This window comes from Rattus norvegicus, chromosome X (genome assembly GCF_036323735.1).
Source record: "Rattus norvegicus strain BN/NHsdMcwi chromosome X, GRCr8, whole genome shotgun sequence".
Classification (NCBI taxonomy): domain Eukaryota; kingdom Metazoa; phylum Chordata; class Mammalia; order Rodentia; family Muridae; genus Rattus; species Rattus norvegicus.
Genome location: NC_086039.1, coordinates 75,212,888 through 75,234,429, shown reverse-complemented (window position 1 = coordinate 75,234,429; position 21,542 = coordinate 75,212,888). Strand labels below are relative to the sequence as shown.

The window sequence follows — 21,542 nt, the reverse complement described above, 5'->3', positions numbered from 1 at the left end:
TATTACAAGTCACTTACGGGAAAGTAGGCTTCCACAATTTCAAAATTTTGAAATCCAATTATAATCCACACCAAGAGGGTAACAATGGAAACCAAGACGATAAAAGGAACAAAGTAGCCACTGAGTTTGTCTGCAAACTGCTGGATAGGAGCCTAGAATTTAGAGAAATGATAATGAGTGTCTTTAAGTCTTTTCTCTAACACTGAATACAGATATATCTGATAGTCAGCACAGACAGAAACATCTTAACAAACTACACGAAAGCAAGTAGAATTAATCCAAGGAAAACACACAAGAGTCATACTAGAAGGGTTTAATAAGAACAGCTTCTGCTTGTCCTAGAGATCTAGGTTACCTTTGATGTCTGTGCCTCCTCTACAAGTTTGACAATTTGAGAAAGTGTTGTATCTGCCCCTACGTGTGTTGCCCGGATGAGGAGCGATCCATTCTGGTTAATGGAACCTGCAATCACCGTGCTGCCAGGTTTCTTAGCCACAGGCATTGCCTCCCCTGAAGAAAGAGAAAACAAGAAGGCATTTATTCATTCACTGTCAACCAACACCTAGAAAGAACATTCTTCTTGAAACTAGGATCCGGACACTTGCAAAGGTAAAGTTGCTCTCCCTTTCTTCCTTTTCTTTCTCACCCAGAAAACACAGGGCTATACAGCCTGGAAGAGCTTCCCACATTGAGGGAACTTCAGACAGTCTCTAAAGAACTCATATTCTTTGCTCATGGTTTGTACATTGCTTGGTTCTCAGTGTCTGCTTTTCATTATCACTTTTGATCCATTTCCCTTTCATGTCATGTCCCTCTGACAGAACATACCTGTGATGAGGGACTCGTCTACCATAGAATGCCCTTCAATAACACGGCCATCCACTGGAAATTTGCCTCCTGGAACGACCTTAATGATATCTCCACGTTGTACAAGTTCCACATCCACTTGTTCTTCACTGCACATGAGTTAACATAAAAAGCATCATGGCATCTGCTTCTTATTCTACCCTTCACACACACAATTTGGAGACCATGTCAAGCTATGACTCCATAATTACCAACAGAACCTGGGTCCAACATTTATGCGAGCATCAACTCCATTAGTTTTGTGATGAACAAAGTCTTGGCCCAAAACAAGCACTCTAAATATTTACAGTAATCATGGAATGAATTAAAGCTTAAAAAAAGAGCACCACAGTCAGGCATGATAGCATATGCCAGTAATCCCAATACTTGGAAAGTGGAGGCAGGAGAATTATGAGTTCAAGGTCAGCCTGTATTACATGAGACCCTAACTGGCTGTACATAGTTGATGTCAGATATCTTATGTTTCTTTTAAACTAGAATAGCTCCTTCATTCTTTCCTTTCTTACTTCTTTCTTGAGTCAAAGGAGGTATCACTAAGGAGAAAAATAAGTAACACTCAGTGGCCAAGCACTTGTCTGACATACTTAAGGACTTCAAATAGTTTCTTAACACCAGAAAACTCCTAGAGACAGAGCCCCCAAACAAGACCTGATGTCAAAAGATGGGTAAGGTAAGAGGTTGGCCCAGGTTATTCTCAAATCCATGATCCCCCTGCTTCAGCTTCCAGAGTGTTGGGATTACAGGTATGTATCACCACACATGTCCCTTTTGGGGTGGGGGGTTGGTCTTGAGACAGGATTTCTCTGTGTAGCCTTAGCTTTCCTAGAACTCACTCTGTATAGATCAGGTTGGCCTTAAACTCACAAGAGATCTGTCTGCCTATCTCCCATGTGCCAGGATTAAAGGCATACGCCACAGCCGTCCAGCTGAATACATCCTTCTATAAAGAAATACTGTAGAAAATGGACCACAAAAACTATATGCCTACGATTTACTTCTTACTACAACAACAGAAAGAAAGATGAAACAGACAGATGAAGTAAAATATCATAGGATGGGGATAATTGTCAAATCTGAGAGCCAGATTATGTGGCATTATGACAATCCCTACTTCTACACACATCTCAAACTATGTCCATAAAAGAGGGCCAGTGGGATTGGGGATTTGGCTCAGTGGTAGAGCCCTTGCCTAGGAAGCGCAAGGCCCTGGGTTCGGTCCCCAGCTCCGGAAAAAAAAAAAGAACCAAAAAAAAAAAAAAAAAAAAGAGGGCCAGTAAGCTGGCTCAGCACATAAGGGAGCTTGCTACCAACCCTATCAATCTGAATACTATCAGTAGGACCCACACCGTAGAAGGAGAAAACTTCCCCAAGCTGTCCTCTGACCTCCACACATGTACTATAACATACGAATACCCACCGCAAAAAAAAATGAATGTAATAGAATGTTCAAAACAAGTTACAAAAGGAAATGAAGATGAATACCTCAGGAGGAGATTTTCAGAGTTAAGAGTTACAATAGTTGCTTCTGTTGCTTGTAAGGAAATTAGCTTTGCAAGAGCCTCGGAAGTTTTGCCCTATAAATTAAAACACAATAATGATACTCAAGAAAGGAAGTGTTTAAACCTAAAGATATAATCTTTTAACATTTGCTCAAACATCAGCTTAAGAAAAACATTTTATCAGAAAAAATTACATTGGAATATTAATAATATAATTTTAGAACCATTTTAAAAGTACTAGGTATAATTTGTAAAGAAATACAAATTAATAGGAAATATCAGGAATCTAATACATACATAAACAAAGCACATGAAAAAGTAGATTATTTAAGAGGGATTATAAATCCTCTATGTATGGGTATAGTTTTTCCACACTACTGATAGAAGAAACTCAAACTAGAGCCCCCTTGTAATTCTAGTTAACATCTGCCAACTTAGCAAGGAATTAGAGAAGATGCGATGGTGAGGACGCTGTAGTAAAATCTACTTTGCTGACAGACCCTAACTGGCAAAATTTCCCACACCTAATAGCATGAGACCATGAAAAGATTATGCCCTTTGAGACAACAATCATAAATCTCATCCTTTCTAATTACTCCTAAGGTCCTCATAAATCATATACTTTCTAATTACTCCTAAGGTACTCAGCTCAGAGGGAAAGAATGTTAAGACATGATTATGCTCAGTGTAGTATTATCTAAAACAAAAAAATAAGAGAAAAAAAGTGAAGAAGAAAGAATTGTTGGTAAACGAGAACACACTGACTTGACAGAACTAGCAAGTCATTGTCTAGACTGTAGTTAGGGAAAAACTGTACAGTGCACAAGGTACTGAGATGCACATAGATTATGCTTTTAACTCAGTTAAATATAAAGGTACATGGAGCAGGATTAGAACGTGGCCTTCATCACAGCATGGAAACATGAACGACCTTTGACAACACTGTTTTAAGTCACATGGCAAAATCAATTCTCAAATAACAATATGATATGACTAATAACTACCTCTCAAATGGTTCTCACAAAGTACCATGGGTATCCTCTAACCCTGGCAGTGATATAAACTTGGTAAATTTGCTGAACATATTGCTAAAAGTAAAACGATTAACTACATAAATCAATGCATATTTCTAATGAGTGGTCGAGAAAACATTGAGGTCTTTGACTGATCCACTATCTTAACAAATGTCACCCTTTCTTACTTTACCTTCGCTATGTGTTCCAGCCATCGGCCTAGTGCGATAAACACAAACAGCATAGGAGGTGTATCAAAGAAGGTAATAGGGTTCACTTTGGCTCTCTCATACATTGCAACCAGAAGAATGACCAGAGAGTAGGCAAATGCAATGGTGGTTGCCAACACAATCAGCACATCCATATTTGCTGTCTTATGCCTCAGCGCTTTGTAAGCCTGAATGTAAAAGTACCAGCCTCCACAAAACTGTAACAGAAAAGTGAATATTACTGAATTTTCCTAAAACTGAAATTCATATGTAAACCTAAGTAAACTTAGCATAAAGTATCAATGTTTGCTTCCTTTGCCTTTTAAGTAGTCCATAAACACTGTTATAGTGCCTCACATGTAAGCCCAGGTTGGTCTTGAACTTGACGAGGTTTGGGGCTTATAGGCATGCATCACTCCACCTGGCTGTAAGAGGGAGATTTTGAGTAGGAACAAGTTTGCACTTTGGCAGAGGTATGTACACAAGGCCTTCAAGTTGCTGTGCAAGACACCAAGGGACATCATCTATGATGCAATGAATACTTCATACCATTAAAAAAAAACCTCAGAGGGCTGTTGCGAGTTTTCTTTTCTTTTTCTTTTTTGGTTTTTTGAGACAGGGTTTCTTTGTGTAGCACTGACTGTCCTGAAACTCTCTCTATAGACCAAGCTGGCCTGGAATTCACAGAGATCCACATTTTCCTTTTTGATCCTAGCTTAAACAAGTAAACTAGGAAGATAATTTAGATATTTTGGAAAGTTTTTTTAAAAGATTTATTTATTATATATAAGTACACTGTAGCTGTCTTCAGACACACCAGAAGAGGGCATCAGATCTCATTACAGATGGTTGTGAGTCACCATGTGGTTGCTGGGAATTGAACTCAGGACCTCTGGAAGAGCAGTCACTGCTCTTAACCACTGAGCCGTCTCTCCAGCCCAGTTTTTTTTTTTTTTAATATATGATATGTAGCCCTTTTCAGAAAGTCAATCACAAGCCACGGGTTCTGGTGGAAGTATAACAGGAAGGCTTGTCTTCCATTAGTACAATTGGCATTAAGCAATTGTTAGTACTACTGCCTTTTGTTTTGCTTTTGGTTTTGGCGGTACTGGGATTGAACCTAGGGCTCTGAGTATATTAGACAAGTAATCTACCACTGAACAACACCCTGAGCCATCACTTTTAAACCTTTAGTGAAGATCAAATAATATACTTGATAATGTCACTTGCCTGTACAGGTAGACACAATAAAAGGGACAACAAATTCATAATGGACAGTCCCGGCAGGATCTGACGCTCCAGGAACATAGAAGAATGCATGTTGATCATTTCTTCATTACTCATGTTCTGATTATGGTTTAGAGTTGCAAGGTGGTGGTCCATAACCATCATATAGATCATCAGTCCCATTACAGGGATACAGAAAAACAGGCTCACAAGGAAAGACCCTCTCCATCTTAAATGAAAATATTTTTCAAAGAAAAAACACATTTTTAGTTAGTGAGTAACGTAAAAGTTAAATATTCTATGTGCTACAGAAAAACCATCTCACTCAGTGTAAGAAGATATCATGAGGCTGGAGCAATCAATGTCCCTGCAGTTACGAGCTCCTACTGCTGCTTCAGACGACCCAAGTCTAGTTCCTTCCACCCACATCAGTTCAGAAGCACACATAACTCCAGTAGCAGCAGATCCAACGCCCTCTTCTGACCTCCACAGTCTCCTGCATGCATGTGTCATACACTCATACACACATACACCCAATTGAAAAGTAAAAGTAAATCTTAAAAAAAATACTAGAGTAAAAATTGACATGCTAAAAGGATGTTAAATTTCTAAAAGGAGTCGAAATGTTTTTATTAACAACCCCAAAGTACTTACTGTTTTATTTCTCGTTTATGATCTAAGTGGTTGGCTGATCGATCTTTCTTGACCAAAGAAGCTTCAAAACCTAAGTTCTAAGGAAATTCATGAGAAAAATGTCAATTCACTCCATGCAGAGATATTCTAAGCCATGTTGTTATTACTTAGAACAACTCAGTTCAATTCCTGAGTCAGTGTCATTCTGGGGAATAGAAGCATGAAGCTGTCCAGAGCTTTCTGCCCATGACTAATCTGGTTTCTAAGTTTGTGAAGAAATTAAGAGCACATTGAGGCTAGCTACTGTCTATTTTGCTGCTCGTAAACTGGCAATTTCACTTAAGGGCAATAGCCATTTCCACCGACAGTGCAAAAAATCTAGCACTATAGTAAATACACTGTCCAAGGCCTTGCCCTCATTTATGTTCCACCTTAAAAAACATGAACCAGAGTCCTTTCCCCCACTACAGCAAAGTCTGAAGAGGGAACTACACCTCAGTAAGATGCACATGGGCTCAGAGAGTTCTATAACTGAAACCACCACGTTTTCAACTGCTAGGGAAACGGCTGCCATCTTCTAGTTGTTGGCAGCGTAACGTGGTGAAAGGAGCAAACGTGAGCTCCAGGGCCAGCGTGATCAGCATAAAGTCTCATGGAACTCAACAGATAGCTTCTCAAGTTGTTTCACCTCTGAATAAGATGGCAGCCCTGCTCTGAGAATCTAAAACTGGAGCTTGGCAACTCATCTGTGTACCTGCTGAAGGTGGCTAGATACTCAGAACTGCCAGCTCCACAGATATCGATGGTATATCTGCCTCAAATAATAGGATATTAGTATATACAGTGAACTGTAATACACTGTCAATCATCAGAACGTCAATTTCATAGCACACTGACAATGCATAGTATAAATATGCACAATATAAATATAAAATACATGTATATAACTGCTTAAGATGCACTGAAGTACATGGGATGAAGTTAGCACAAAGGGTTGCATTTAACTTGAAAGTGTTTTTTTTTGTTTTCTTTTGTTCTGATTTGCTTTAACAAACCATAGCACATCCAGCATGATGCTTTAATTTTATAGTGATTTGCTAGAGTCTTTCTTACAAATTTAACTTTATATCCGTTTCCTAAATACTTTAAGTGATTGACAGTTCCAGCTCAGGTCTGCTCTTGGTTTAATTGTACAAATGTGCATGTAAGTTTCCTGATGAAGGCCATGGGGGTTGGGGGTAACAAAAGCAGACACACACTAATGTTCTTATGTGGACAGTCGAAGGGGTCTTTTCATTGTCTCTGTCTAATGTAAACCAGATGTGATTCCAGAAGGTGGTTCACTGGAAAGGGAAGACAGAAAAACAAAATCAAGACTTACTCCAATGGTATGGATAATATCTCTGGGACCAATAATTTCTGGATCATATTTAATATGTGCTTTGTTCGTTGCCAGGGCCACAGAGCAGTAGAAGATCCCTTTGTGTTTTGTGAGCGTTGACTCAATTTTATGGACACAGGAGGCACACGTCATTCCTCTCACCTGTTAAAAACAAAGCCTTTGTTACTAAAAATATCCCTTTCCTTCTACAAAAATTTAGTACTTCTAACTCAAAGGACTATCATAACACAGGATTGTCTTACAAGGTTTCATCTGTGCAATGAGTATCCTTTTGATATTATTATTAGGATTCTGATTTCATGACGGAGTGCCACCAGTGATGGAGCTGGGGATTCTCGGAATAATGAAGAAGAAGATTCTGAATTTTTCTGAAACTAAGTGGACTAACCTAGGCATATACTAAAAGCCATGGTGTGGCATGTTTTCACTGAGTGCATTATGTACTGTAAGAGCCATATGTTATCCTGATAAAATTTAACAGAGGAAAAAACTCTCTTTTTTGTTGTGTACATGTATGGTGTGCATGTGTATGTATTCATGTGTGGGATTTGTGTGTGTGTGTGTGTGTGTGTGTGTGTGTGTGTGTGTATCCATATGCACGTGTGTATAGGGTCAAGAGGCTGAAATTCCGTATCTTCCTTAATTGCTCTACTTTATTTCTTGAAGATTACTGAGGCAGCATCTCTAGCTGAACCCAAAACTCATTCTTTTCTGGCTTCCAAGGCTACCTTAATACACATATTCAAGCACAAGTGTGTGTGCGAGTTAACTGTTAAGCCATTTTATCTGTCCAGCCCATTTAAAATATTCAAAGTAAGTAAGGCCTAGCGAGACGGCTCAGGAGATGAAGAGTACTCGCTGTTCTTACAGCGGATCAAGTGGATTCAACAACTGCTTGTAAGTCCAGCTCCAAGGAATCTGACATCCTCCTCACACATATGTATAAATATAAGTATTTTAAGTAAAAAACGTAAGTAAATAGCTCTCAGATTCCCCCATAAAAGAAAAAAATTTTAAAAAACTGTCTTAATGAATTTGTTTTTCCAGGAAGCATTTATTCGAAACCGAGTAAGAGGACTCTTGATAAAACCAGCCAGCTGTGTGGCACTGCCGCCCATTGCACTCCCTTCTTTTCCTGTCCATTCTGTGAGAGAGAACCATGAAGAAAAACTGCATAGCCACTAGCTACACAGAACAAAGAATCCATTCAGAGCCTGGATTCTAGAGTACTTATCATTTCTCCTGTCTGATAATTCTTGGAAATATCCCATGCAAGATTGTCTGCCCCGACTGTAGTTCAATGAGTGCAGAAAGCCTCCTTCCTGGAAAACGTCTCTTGGTGAGTAATGGTTTCAGGGAAGTGGACACAAGTTCTCATTCCCAACCATAAAGCTATCTCTAATTAATAGTCATTCACAAAGGAAAAATTAATTTCTACAAGGGTCTTGCTGAATATAAGCACAGGTCCCATGCCTAGCAGCAGATGTCCAACACAAAACTAACTCAGAAGTAGTTTTGGATATTGGTTGTTTCATATCGCTTTGTTTGGACGTTTTTTGTACCTTACTGTTTTTTTCCAGTATATTATGGTTTCTGGTTTTGTGCATTTGTGTGTGTGTGTGTGTGTGTGTGTGTGTGTGTGTGTGTGTGTATGTGTGTACGCATGTGTATACCTTTCTTATGCTCTTCCTTAATTTCCTTTTTGTTAGTTTGTCCATTTTGTTTTACCCTTGTTTGTCTATCTTTTCTATTTGCCTGCCTATTTTCTTAAGAGAGAAAGGAGTTAGAAGTGTAGGGGAGGATCTAGGAGGAAATGAGGGAAGGAAACCATAATCAGAATATATTGTATGAAGATGAAATTTTCATTAAAAATATAAACATGCATTCTTTTTAATTCAGTAGTTCTTTGAGAATTTATACAACTTATTTGAATATATTAACCTTCTCTCCCAGGACTCTTCTTATATCTACAGCCCCTTCCCTACCCAACTTTTTGTGTTCTCGTTTTTTTTTAAACCCATCAGGTTCAATTTCTTTTCTTTACATGAGAGTTACTTAGGTTCACAGTTGTTTTAGCTTTGTCATTTATTCCCCTCTCTTTCCATAAGAGAGCATTTCACTATGTAATCCAGGCTGGCCTCACACTCCCGGAGCCCTCCTGTCTCTGCCTCCTGAATGCTGAGATTCTGAGCAGGAACAACCACACCCCACTCTTTTTAGTGCATTTATTTACATGTGGTGTTCAGAGGAGGACTTTGCAGAGTCAGTCTCTACTTCACCCTGTGGGTCACAAATGCTCTGATCATCAAACTTATCAGCAAGCACCTTTACTGGCTGAGCCATCTTGCAAACCCCACCCCCTTTTCAGTGTTTAAAAAGGTAATACTTCCATCCTATGCTTGAAGACTACCATTAAGTCACAGCCTTCTACCTTTCGGTTTTTTCATATGTCGAATTTTCCAAGTTTTCTGTAAAAACCTCTCCAAGTTTCTACTGGAGGTTTATTAAACATAAAAAAGTTCCTACTTACAACAAGTTCCAAAATGCCATTGCCTTCTCCAGCATTTTCCATCACCACAGCTCCAAAGCCAAGCTCTCGAATAAGCTCTGCTATCACTCGGGGTTGGATAACAGCTGGGTTATATCTTACTTCCGCCTTGCCAGCCATTAGGGCTACAAGTACAGAATATATTCCTGGGAACATTGATAAGAAAAACAAAGCAGGTAATAGGTTTTACAAAAAAAAAAAAGAAGAATGCTAAAACTACTTTTCATTTAACTGCAAAAATATGAAAGAGAATTTGCTAAAATTTACTACTCAACATTTTATACAAGTCTTAAACCCAAACAATTTAAAAAACTGTTTTAAAAGGTGGCCTTAGTTCTTTAAACTTATTATACCAACTTGTAATTATGTATATGGAAAAGCGGATAACATTGTATCTTGATGTGCCTTCACTAAGCTTAAACAATTATTACTATCAACAACATCTGGTTTGTGTTCAAGGCAGGAGCTCACTAGGCAGCCCTAACTGGCCTGGAAACTGCTAAGTACATGAGGCTGGCCTTAAGTAGAACTCACAGAAATCTGCCTGCCCCTGTGTCCCGGGTGCTAGGATTTAACATATGCACCATTAGACTTTTTAGATACAGAATCTTGCTGTCACTCAGGCTAACAAAGGACTCCTAGCTACAAGCTGCCTTCCTGGCCCCCAAACGGCCATAGGAGCTGGGTCTTATGGATCGAAATTCTTTCTGATCCTGCCCTCTACCCAAATGATGTTGAAGCAAATCCCAAACATCTTATCACTTCGCGCAAAAATCTTTAAATATACATCTCCAAAAGATAGACTTCTTACAAAAACATAGCCGGAGCTCTTTTCCACCTCAGGGGTGATAGTGGGAATTACACATAACCAAACTTTGCACAGGCTAGTCATAGTACACACGGCCAATTAGTGTGCTGTGCCAGGGAGCTCCACTCTTAGAAGCTTTGGGCTTTTTAAGCAGTGCAATGTAAACTTGGTGAGGAAAGCTTACTTACATGAGCCAAGGCCAACAGTGTTAAATAAGAGGTGGTAAGGACAGTGGGGAATTAACTGAGAGAATTAATGAACATTAAAATGGGGACTAGGAATGTCACTTACTATCCAGGAATATATTTAGCTTTCATCAGGATCTGAGGAGACAATCATAACTGGCATCAACATTTTGGGGTAATATAGAAATTTCCTTTTCAAGAGACAAACAGGAACTGTGCAAGTTTCCTCTGAGAGCATTTGCTTAGCAACATTCATTGATCCCCTCCTTCCCATCTTTCCTTTTTTTTTAAAGATTTATTATGTATACAGTGTTGCACCTGCATGTACACGTGCAGGCCAGAAGAGGGCACCAGATATCATTATAGATGGTTGTGAGCTACCATGTGGTTGCTGGGAATTGGACTCATGACCTCTGGATAAGCAGACAGTGCTCTTAACCGCTGAGCCATCTCTCCAGCCCTTTCCTTTTCTTTTTAAGACAGGATCTGGAATCAGCTGTATAGACCAGGCTATCTGCAAACTTACAGAAATCTGCCTGCCTCTGCCTCTGCCTCTCTTTTCCTTTTTAGTGACTCAAGCAAAGCCTTGACTACACATTCAGACTGAAATGAACAAGGCATAAGTAACTGAATGCAAGACACCACAATGAACCACACATATGCTTATGTTTCATAAAAAATAAACATCTGGCCTTACTATAAAAGACAATGTACTAATTATACTTTAACTTCTTTCCTCAATTGTCAGGATATGCTTGTCTCATTAATCCTTTCTTCCTTATTTCAGTCCCTATAAGTGACATCTATCAAGACATCTAGGGTTATAGCAGCCTAAGTACCAAACATAAGACTTTGGTCTCATTAAACATAATTGTACATTTATATGACTAACTAAGCTACTATGCTATACTGATATATCTATAAAATGTGTATAAATTTATAAAGTAAAACATCTGAGCAACTACAGAAAAACAGTGGTATTGATTGTCAAAGATTTTGTAACCTGAGGTTAAAATACACAGTACTAGGCAACTTAGATCTTATAAGGAAAGATCAGAGGTCAGACTGTTAGAGGAGACAATATAATTCTACACAAATATGGTTTGGCCCTGGTGTTTAATCTAGATAAGACAATACCTAACTTATTCATTATCACTTTTAGAAACAGCCATGGTTCACAATAGTAATGCTATGTATATCCTTCTGCCATAACATTTTTAGTAAATTTCACTGGCACTAAAATGGGATCATAAAAGAAATAGCACTAATAAAAACTTGCAGAAATTCAGGAATGTATTATGCATCAAGGATGATCTTTAGGAAGTCTTGGGAAGAATTCTAAGTATGGCCACAAAACACAGATGGGAAAGAACCTGGAAATAAGAACATAAAAATAAACACACTGAAGACTGTCTTACCTTCTTCTCGTCTTAAGTTCCGTTCAATGTTTGCTACACAAGAAGCACACGTCATCCCCGAGACCTGTATGTAACACTTGTTCTGAACTGGTGTCATCACATTTTCTGGCTCAGTAGTTGAGGGCAAAAGAGGTGTTTCCAGTGAGGGCTGAGCTATCACGACCAGTGGCTCTTTCATGTCTGCTGGAAAGAGAAAGGTTCTTTTCATTTATTATCCAGCTGCCACCTTGTCATACGTCACAGTCCACACCTCCAGGCCTGCCAACCAATTTCTTGAAAATCAGCAAGGTCCTAAAAGCCCTCAACAAATACATTGTTATTACCCATTCCCAACACTGACTTTGAATTTCTTTATTGTTCACCTCAGCGGCTCACAAGAAGATCTGACCCAAGTGAGTACAAAAAAAGTTAGTTATGGCAGATTCTTCTAGTCATTATCTACAAACGCAACCTCAAATGGAGAACAACTGGTTACTAGACCGTTCTTGTGCTTATATTTAACTAGCATTATCATGCTGACAATTTTCACACTGGCATCAAAGGAGTCCTCCTTTATCTATAGGAGATACTTTTGAGTGGGTGTGTGAAAATATCAATAGTGCTGTCACCGTATGTGTAGATGTATACATATATGTGTGTGGTAATGCTTCATTTACCAATGAGGCATAATAAGGGTTCAACGACTGATAATAAAATAGAATAATTATAACACCACTCTGTTAACTGTTGAGCCATCTCTCCAGCCTTCTCACGAAGTATATACAAAATATTCAATCACATACACTATACAAAACCGTAACTACCATGTTGGTCTGCTTTTAAGTTTGTTTTGTTGTTGTTTGTTTTTTATTTTCACTGTGTAGTTGTGGCTTTCCTGAAACTGGCTTGGTAGACCAGGCTGGCCTTGAACTCAGAGATCCACCTATCTCTTCCTCATGAGTGCATGCACTGCCACGCCCAGCTGTACCTTAAAGTTTTTAGGCTCCTGATATCTTTAGGCATTTTTTACATGCTCGTGACTATGTCATAGGGCTCCTTTGTAAGAAGTAGAATTTTAGCCAGATAATGGTAATACATGCCTTTAATCTCAGCATTAAAGGGGTAGAGACAGGTGCCATCTCTGTGAGTCCAAAGACAGTCTGTCAATATTCACATCAGCAAGGGCTACATAGGAAAACCCTTTCACAAAAGAGGTGACATTTCAGTGACTATGAATCACTTCTTGTTGCTAAAAGCCAAAGGAAGAAACAAAATAGGAATACAAAAGCAATGAAGAAATCAAAGAAAAAGTGATGATTACCTGGAAGGACAGCATCAAATCCCATGTCTTCAATTGCTTCTCGCAAGGGTTCTGGAGAGGTTAGTAGAGGATCATATTCAATAGTCCCGGTGCTATTTGTGAGGGAAACGTGGATGGATTTTACACCTGGCTTCTTCGATATTACACCCTCTATCGACTGCACACAAGAATTACAAGTCATGCCATTAATGTTGATTACAACTTCTTGGGTCAGAGGCTGGCTCACTAAGTTCAAAGGCATCTTCTGAAGAGATGAGCTGGAGGGAGAGCTGGTGGGACTTTCAACTTCACTTGAAATACTAACTCTGTATTGCCCTGGAGAAACGGCCTCTATCGCTTTTCTCAGTATTTCTGGAGTGACTAAGCTTGCATTGTACTTTACAATGGCTGACCTATTCTCTAAAGAAACTACTATGCTGCTTACATACTGGAGTGTAGATAAAGCACTTTCGATATTTGACACACATGATTTACAATGCATGCCGTCTATGGTAAATGTGATTGCTGAGTCACTGGGATACGCTGGGCTCTTTTGCTGAGATCCTTCTGAAGATTTGACTGGTGTACTCTTCAGGCGCTCAACGTCAATGGCTCCCAATTTGAGGTACTTTGGCTGTTTTTTTATGAAGGCTGGAAAACCCACAGCTTCAATCTGCTTCTTTATTTCCTCTGCTGTGATCAGATGAGGTTGATACACAATAGTAGCTTCTTGGTTGTCTAGGGACACTAATAAACAGAAACATCTGTAAGTTACTTATTCCTGCTCCACTTCGGAGCCAATTGCTCTTTCTCCCTCACTCTTCTCAATGCCTTTTCCCTTAGATATCTTTGTGCTTTTTAGAAAATGAGATTGACGGGGTTGGGGATTTAGCTCAGCGGTAGAGCACTTGCCTAGCAAGCGCAAGGCCCTGGGTTCGGACCCCAGCTCGGAAAAAAAGAAAAAAGAAAAAGAAAAAAAAATGAGATTGACATACTTTGGAAACAAGCAAAAGACATGACCAGAGCTCCTATGGTCTCTATGTTTCTGCATCACTTCAGTACAAATATATTATAGGTAAAACATACCCAAGGCAGGCTGTTCAGGAAGCCTGAACACCACAAATCGCTACCACAGTGCCTTTCCTGCTAAAGTTCAACTCTCATAACCTTTCATTATAATCATTAACTTCACTGACATTTAATACTGGGAATATGCTACAACTCTAACTTCAATAAAGCAGGAAGCAATTCTAGGCCCATGGGTTTGAAACTCATGCTTGGGAAGAAAGCAAAAAGTTTAATGATCAAAACAAAGAATAGCTTTACAAAACGGGGGGTGGGGGGGAAGACAGCGGACAAATTACCTTTAATGCGTTGTACACCTTGCAGCTTTCCAACTTTTCCTTCAATGGTGCTAGTGCATGAATGGCAGGTCATCCCTTCCACTCTCATCTTCAGCAGGACTTCCCCTGCCTGAGGTGTGCTATGCTCTTCAGAAGTTCCTGACTTTTTCTCCTGAGTTCCCATGTCTAAACTGAGGTCTGGGACCAGCTCCACGATCTGATTAGCACTCACCACAGATGGGATTATGGTAACCACTGCACTTCTTTGCTGAGGGGAAATCTTAACCCCAGTCACACCCTTGGTCTTGAGCAATGTACTTTGGATATGGTCCCATGGCAGAGCCAGTGGAGCAGTAACAGTCAGAAACACAGTATTGGTTAAGACAGGAAGAGGGTTAGCATTGTGAAGAAGAGCATCAAAGCCCATGTCATCGATAGCTTCTTGGAGGGTCTTTGGAGTCTGAAGTTTAGGGTTATAAATAACAGTTGCACTTTTTTCTTCTAGGGAAACCTTTGGGAAAGAAATTTCAAAAGTTAGTTCGACTCAGCTGTATGACATAGGAATTAAGACTATCAAACATCAAGAACCAAGCCCTCCTGAGCCATTTTGCATTCCAATGCATAGACACTTAGCTCACAAACTGGCCTTCCCTGATAAGTGTAGCTCTCACTTCTCATCAAAGAAGTTTCTTTTCTGCAGCAGATGGAGACTATCTCAGAAATCCACAACTGGTCAAAATGAGTACCACGAGGTCCTCATTCACAACTGACACATCTGTAACACAAATCCTACACCTAAAACTCAGGGAACATTGCATAAGAGTGGGCAAAATTTTTAGAGCCAAAGGACCATCATCCATGAAACCATTGATATCTAAACAAGACCTTTGTAATGGCAACACCAGTTGACACGCCAGTGTGGATGGAAGAAATCGTACAGGGTCCTACTCCTAGATGCACAGATACAGCCAGTTAATTGTTGCAGAGAGATGGAGGATCAGTCTTCTCTAGGGATGATGGTCATCCCTAAACACATGAACAACACTAAATGGACTGAAAAATGTGTGTGTGTGTGTGTCTGTGTGTGTGTGTCTGTGTGTGTGTGTGTGTGTGTGTGTGTGTGTGTGTGTGTGTGTGTGTGTATGCACGTGCGCGCGTGTGTATGGATGGTTCTGATGCTAAGGTCATGTTTCCTAATTGGTTCTTGATCTATCAGTAAAGAAGCCATGGGGCAATTGCCGGGTTGAAAGAATAGGTGGGATTTCTGAGTCCACAAGGGCAAGGAAGACAGATACAAGGAAGAGAGAGAGAGAGAGAGAGAGAGAGAGAGAGAGAGAGAGAGAGAGAGAGAGAGAGAGAGTTCACCATGCTTCTGATGGAGAAAAGGTGACAAGCCATGTGAGATTTTGGATGGAATGGCCACAGGTCACTCTTACAGGCAGGTGGTTGGGGGTGAACAACTAAAGTGGGCAGGTGGAGAGGTGCAGAGCTAATAGTATTGATAAGGGCCTACTTCTCCAGGAGATAAGTAGTGCCCAGCAATTGTGCCAAAAAGGCAAGTTGAAATTGAACAACTATGTATGTCTATGTTTTTCATCTGTGGATCCAATATTCTCTGGGTGGGGGCTGGCAGCATAGTCCTTTCCTGGAGCTTAGTTGGGGTAGCTAAAACTACATGTAGCATGTATATGTGTGAGAACATGTAGCAATAATAATTAAAGAAGAAGGCATGAATTTGAGAGTAGTGTAGGGGGACATGGGAGGGACAGGGGAGAGAAAGGGAGAGAAATGAGATGAATTCCATAGTCATATACAAAATCTCAACAAAATAAATTTTAAAAATAAAATTAATTTTAAGAAGAGACTATCAACATTCAAGAATGAAATAAATAATAGCACTAGAAACTAGTTAGTGGTTTCTCAGCGAAGTTTTTAGCTTTTCTACTCTCACTGGAAAGACACACTAAATGTCTTGCCTTCCTAAAAGAGCAATGTGTGGGCTCCATGTGGTACCAGTCAGGCCTGTGAAGTATGTGCAGTAACATGTACATGCTAGAATTTCACAAGAGAATATAGACTATATTTTCCTAACACATCTTGTCATAAATTACTGTAATGTGTCACATTATACATATTTTAAAGGTTATACAGGAAATGAGACAACTATAGAAAATGAAAGGTAGGGCTGAAGAAATGGCTCAGTACTAAAGAGCATCTGCTGTACAATCATGAGGACCAGAGTTCATATCCCAGTGTCTACCTAACAATCCAGGTATCTCACACATATCTGTTACTTTAGCTCGGAGTGGGACAGAGACAAGAGGATTGTTGGGGCTTGCTGGCTTCCCTAGCTAAGAAAAATAGAAGAAAAAAATTTCCCTCAAAAGGGAAAGGGAGGAAAGATGATAGATGAGGATACAAGGTAATATGAAATCTAATCTTTTGAAAATGTTAATTGAAGGATGAAAGTATAGCTCAGTGGTAAAGTGGCTGATTTGTATACACAAGGCCCTGAATGTAATGCCCTAGATATACTTCCCAGTACCAAGCCAAAAACACAGGAGTAGGGGAAGGACATGCATGCTCTATTATCTTCCAGGATTTTTATAAGTAGGAAAGTTTTTTGTAGCACAAATGAGTTATAAAATAAATGTAAACAAAGATCAGCTAATATTTACCAAGCATTTGTTATATGTGCTAGGAAATGGGATTCTTAGGCCCCAATGCTGAACATGACACACTCACATGGATCAACACTGGGACAAAGAATAGAAAGAAGGTGGCTAACCATTAATCCCTGAGAGTACGGCTCAAGAAAGGCTCCTTAGAGGAAATAATGCGTACTAAAAGACAAATGGACTCATGAAATATGAGGAAAGTGCAGGCAAATGGAAGAACAAATGTAGAAAAGTGTGATAGCCTGGGGATGAAAGAATCATTCTATTATGAGGTCGTATGTCAATAATAGTTTGTACTTTATCTTAGTGGTAATAGAGTGCCATGAAAAAGTTACACAGGGGAAGGCATGAGATCTGTTGGATAAGAATTATTGCAGAAGCAGTATAGAAGATGATGGGATGGCTGGAGAAATACCAACTAGGATACTACTCTAATTGTAACAATAGCATAATACGACCTCTGAATTAAGTCATAGACATGAGGAAAATGGGAAGAGAGGCAGTTCTGAGACATGCATAGCAGATACAGATACAGTTAAATGATAAGGACACTGAGTAGCATGACTTTTAATTTTCTAGTTTGGGCCAGTGGGTAATGGTGTTAAATGGTATGAGAGAGGAGGGAAATAAGAGGTGTTTAGCAGATAAGAAAAGAAAGAAAGGATAAATGATTAATTCAATGCTAGCACTGTTCACTTTGAGATAGCAGCAGAATAAAGTGCCAGTGACAGTTTAAAGATAGGAGCCATCATTATTCCTAGTACAAAGCTTTGTTTCATACAACAAAAAAAATGTAAAAACTAAAGTAATTTAGAGTAGGAAATCTCCTTTTAGGAGAAGCCCTTGGTCTTGCCAAGGTTAGACCCCCAGTGTAGGAGAATGTCGGGGTGGGGGTAAGGGGGGTGAATGGGGAGGGGAACACCCATATAGAAGAAGGGGAGGGTGAGAGGATAGGAGGCTTATGGACGGGAAACTAGGAAAGGGAGCAACATTTGAAATGTAAATGAAAAAATGTCCAATAAAAAAACCCGAAATCTCCCTTTAAATCCTCTGTGATAACTATACAGTTAAATATTCTGTTTAATTTTTTTCCTTTAGATTTTAAAAAATGAGTTTGGGTATTTTAGCTGAGTGTATATCTGTGCAAAATGCACATGTGGTATCAAAAGAAACCAGAAAGGTCATAGTATCCCCTAGAATGGAAGTTATAGGGAGTTATTAGCTGTCATATAGGTTCTGGGCATCAAACCCACATATTCTGGAAGAGCAGGCGGTGCTCTTAACTACACCATCTCTCTAGCCCCCTGTGCATATTTTAATGAAATTAATTTTTATTTCTTCCTTTAGCTTTGTAACTGATAAAAATGCATTTAATAAACATTTGAAACATGGCTGGGCAATGGTGGTGCACACCTTTAATCCCAGCACTCAGCAGGCAGAGGCAGGCAGATCTCCAAGTTAAAGGCCAGCCTGCTCTACAGAGTGAGTTCCAAAACCTTGTCTCAAAAAACAAAACAAAAGTTGAAATGTGATCATGGCACGGAAGTTCCTAGGGCTCAGATAACTCTAATTCAGTAGCTTTTTTTTTAGTTTTAGAAGAGAACACTTAGTGTAAATGATCCAAAACAGAAATGGGAAAATAATTTGTATTAGTATTAGATTATATCATATAACATTTTTCATGAAAAAGCAGAGAAATAAAAGCTATGCATAGTGATACACTCCTGTTATTCCTGTATTCAAGAGGATACTGTAGATAGATTGTGAGTTCAAGATCAGCCCGGGGTATAGTGCAAATTATGATCTAGCCTGGACCAATAGTAAGACCTTGTCATAAAAGACAACATACAGAGTCTAGAAAGATGACTAAGAGCACTGACTCCTCTCTCAGGGAACCGGGGTTCAATTCCAAGCACCATATTATAGCTAACAACTATCTGTAACTCCGGTTCCATCATCATCCGGACTCAGCATCATCTTCCTGCCTCCATATGGGCACTATACATGTACATGTGCACAGATATCCATGTAGGCAAAATACCTATATATATATATATTTGTGTGTGTGTGTATACACAAAATAAAAATAAATAAAGCATAAAGCTTGGGGCTAGAGAGATGGCTCAGTAAGCATATGTGCTACTCTTGCAGAGGACCCTGATTCAATCCCCATCATCCACATGGAAATTCACAACCTTATCTGGAACTCTAGTTCCAGTTCAAGTTCCAGGGGATCCAATGCCCTCTAGAGGCATAAAACCACATGCAAGCAAAACACACATGTATATAAAATAATATAATAAAAAATTAAAACAAAGATGTTTTTCAAATTAATAGTTTATAGACTGTGAAGGTTTGTATATGCTTGGCCAGGGAGTGGCACTATTAGAAGGTGTGGCCTTGTTGGAGGAAGTGTGTCACTGTGGAGGTGGGCTTGGAGACCCTCCTCCTAGGTCCCTGGAGATGCTGAGTCTGTTCCTGGCTTCCTTCCGGTGAAGATGTAGAACTCAGCTCCTCTTACTGCACCATGCCTGCCTGGATGCTGCCATGCTTTGGCCTTGATGGTAATGGACTGAACCTCTGAACCTGTATACCAGCCCCAATTAAATGTTGTCCTTTATAAAGCTTACATTGGTCATGGTATCTGTTCACAGCAATAAGACCCTAAGATAGACATATAACTTTTTAAAACGTACAATATAATGAATGGTAGCCACTATCAATGCAGTTCCTCATGTTATTGAATAGATCTCTTTTAGTCTCACTCATCTGTGGTCCATGACATTCTGATTAAGGAAACAAATGTGAGTGTAGTGTTGTAGTCTATTTTCTTAGCCTGTGCAAAGACCTCCAGTAATCTTGAGTGTTGCAAAGAAAAGGCTTTAAGGTACTTTAGGCAGCCTAGCTAAGGGGAAGCGGGAGAACAGATCACTGGTTATCAGGGCCTATGTGTCTGTCCGGCTTAGGCAGTAAATACAGGGAGGTTTCAGGAATGGTGGTATTGTTCTGCCTTGTGCTGCTGCTACTGCTGCTGATCTTGCTGCTGCTGCTGCTGCTGGTGGCTGTGGTGTTCAATGAATTTGTACATGCATTTCTGAGAGCCGCTACACAGGGCAGGGATATTCAGGAGTAAACTCCTATGTTAAGATACCTTTAAACAGTTTAAGCACCATTGGAAATAATACTGCAATCACCTTCACTACTGTACGTAATAAGTCTTTCTCCATGCCTTTATGTTTTGGCTGTGCTTGTTTTAGCTTTTATACTCACGAAGAAGGGAACCTATACTATTCGGTGACAATAACATTCACAAAAATAAAAATGCCTATCCAGTATAGAATTCTGGTTTTAATGCAAAATAAGAAAAAATTAAAGGAAAAATCCTAATTATTATACAACATAAAAGTCAACATAATTAAAGGGAAATTTTTTAGATAGGGTGTAACTATGGCCTATGTTTACTTCAAGCTCACAATCCTCCCTCTGAATACAGGAATTACAGATGTGTGCTACCATATCTGGTTCTACATGAATTTTTTAAGTAAGAAATTCAATTAAGGTTAAAAATCCAGTAAGTGAGCTTTACTCCCTACAACTGAAGACCTCGTAATAGCTAGCCTGTCATACCAGAGAGGTATATATAAAACACTCCCATCACTGCTGAAGATTTTTGCACATCCCTATGCTGGGGACCACTGTACATTTAAAAGTACTAGTTTAAATTATTCTTTTCCTTTTTAACTTTCAATATATCATAGCTGATATGTCTTTTTTAAATGTATTGTAACATTTTTTGCTTATGGGGTTTAGGTCCACACAGTAAGTCTGAGGCCAGCCTGGCTTGATGAACCCCTATCTCAAACAACAATAATAAATAAAAAGAATATTCCCAGTGTTATTCATACTGCAGATGAAGAAAATATAGCCTTATTTATTCCTCTTTCTATGTTTTAAAGCTAGACAGCCATGCTTAGCACAGATCACTTTGGGGTATTGTAGTATTAGCACTCAACTTAAAAAAGAAGTTTCAAAGGAAGCAAAATTTCCTTTCAAGAAAAAGGTCACATAATAGCTCAGAATCATCACAGGACAGTTCTTAGTGCCAAAACCTTGAGTACTAAGTTGGCATTTATTTACCTAGCAAATATTGACTGAGTGTCCATTATGTGCCTGGCATTGTACGGGCTGCTAGAGACACAATGGTGAGGAAAAGCAGGCAAGGCTGTTGAGAGCTAGTAGGCTGTTGAGAGTTAGAAATTGCTGGTAGCAGTGTGACTCTATGCCTAAGCGAGCGACTCTTTCATATGCTCCTCTTGTCCCTAAATCACCTCCTCCAACTCCCCACACTGTGCAAATGACTACAGAATTTTGCATTAGGAAACAATGATGTTGTTTTTAGTTTCAGAGAAACTATTTTCCATTATGTCAAGTCT

General features: G+C 39.4%; 1 protein-coding gene across 6 annotated transcripts in view; it reads right to left on the bottom strand.

Annotated features, from left to right (window-relative positions):
• The window catches only part of Atp7a (ATPase copper transporting alpha), a 107,460-nt gene that overhangs the window by 32,665 nt on the left and 53,253 nt on the right, over window positions 1-21,542 (bottom strand). For 4 of the 6 annotated variants that reach the window (XM_039099486.2, XM_006256995.5, XM_039099487.2 and 1 more), the window contains 12 exon segments: window positions 14,453-14,942; window positions 13,110-13,835; window positions 11,810-11,992; window positions 9,381-9,544; window positions 6,830-6,991; window positions 5,470-5,546; window positions 4,819-5,044; window positions 3,573-3,806; window positions 2,350-2,441; window positions 829-956; window positions 356-510; window positions 18-152 (listed from right to left, as the gene is read on the bottom strand). In XM_039099486.2, the coding sequence (XP_038955414.1) occupies window positions 18-152; window positions 356-510; window positions 829-956; window positions 2,350-2,441; window positions 3,573-3,806; window positions 4,819-5,044; window positions 5,470-5,546; window positions 6,830-6,991; window positions 9,381-9,544; window positions 11,810-11,992; window positions 13,110-13,835; window positions 14,453-14,942 (2,772 nt within the window). 6 annotated transcript variants of the gene reach the window in all.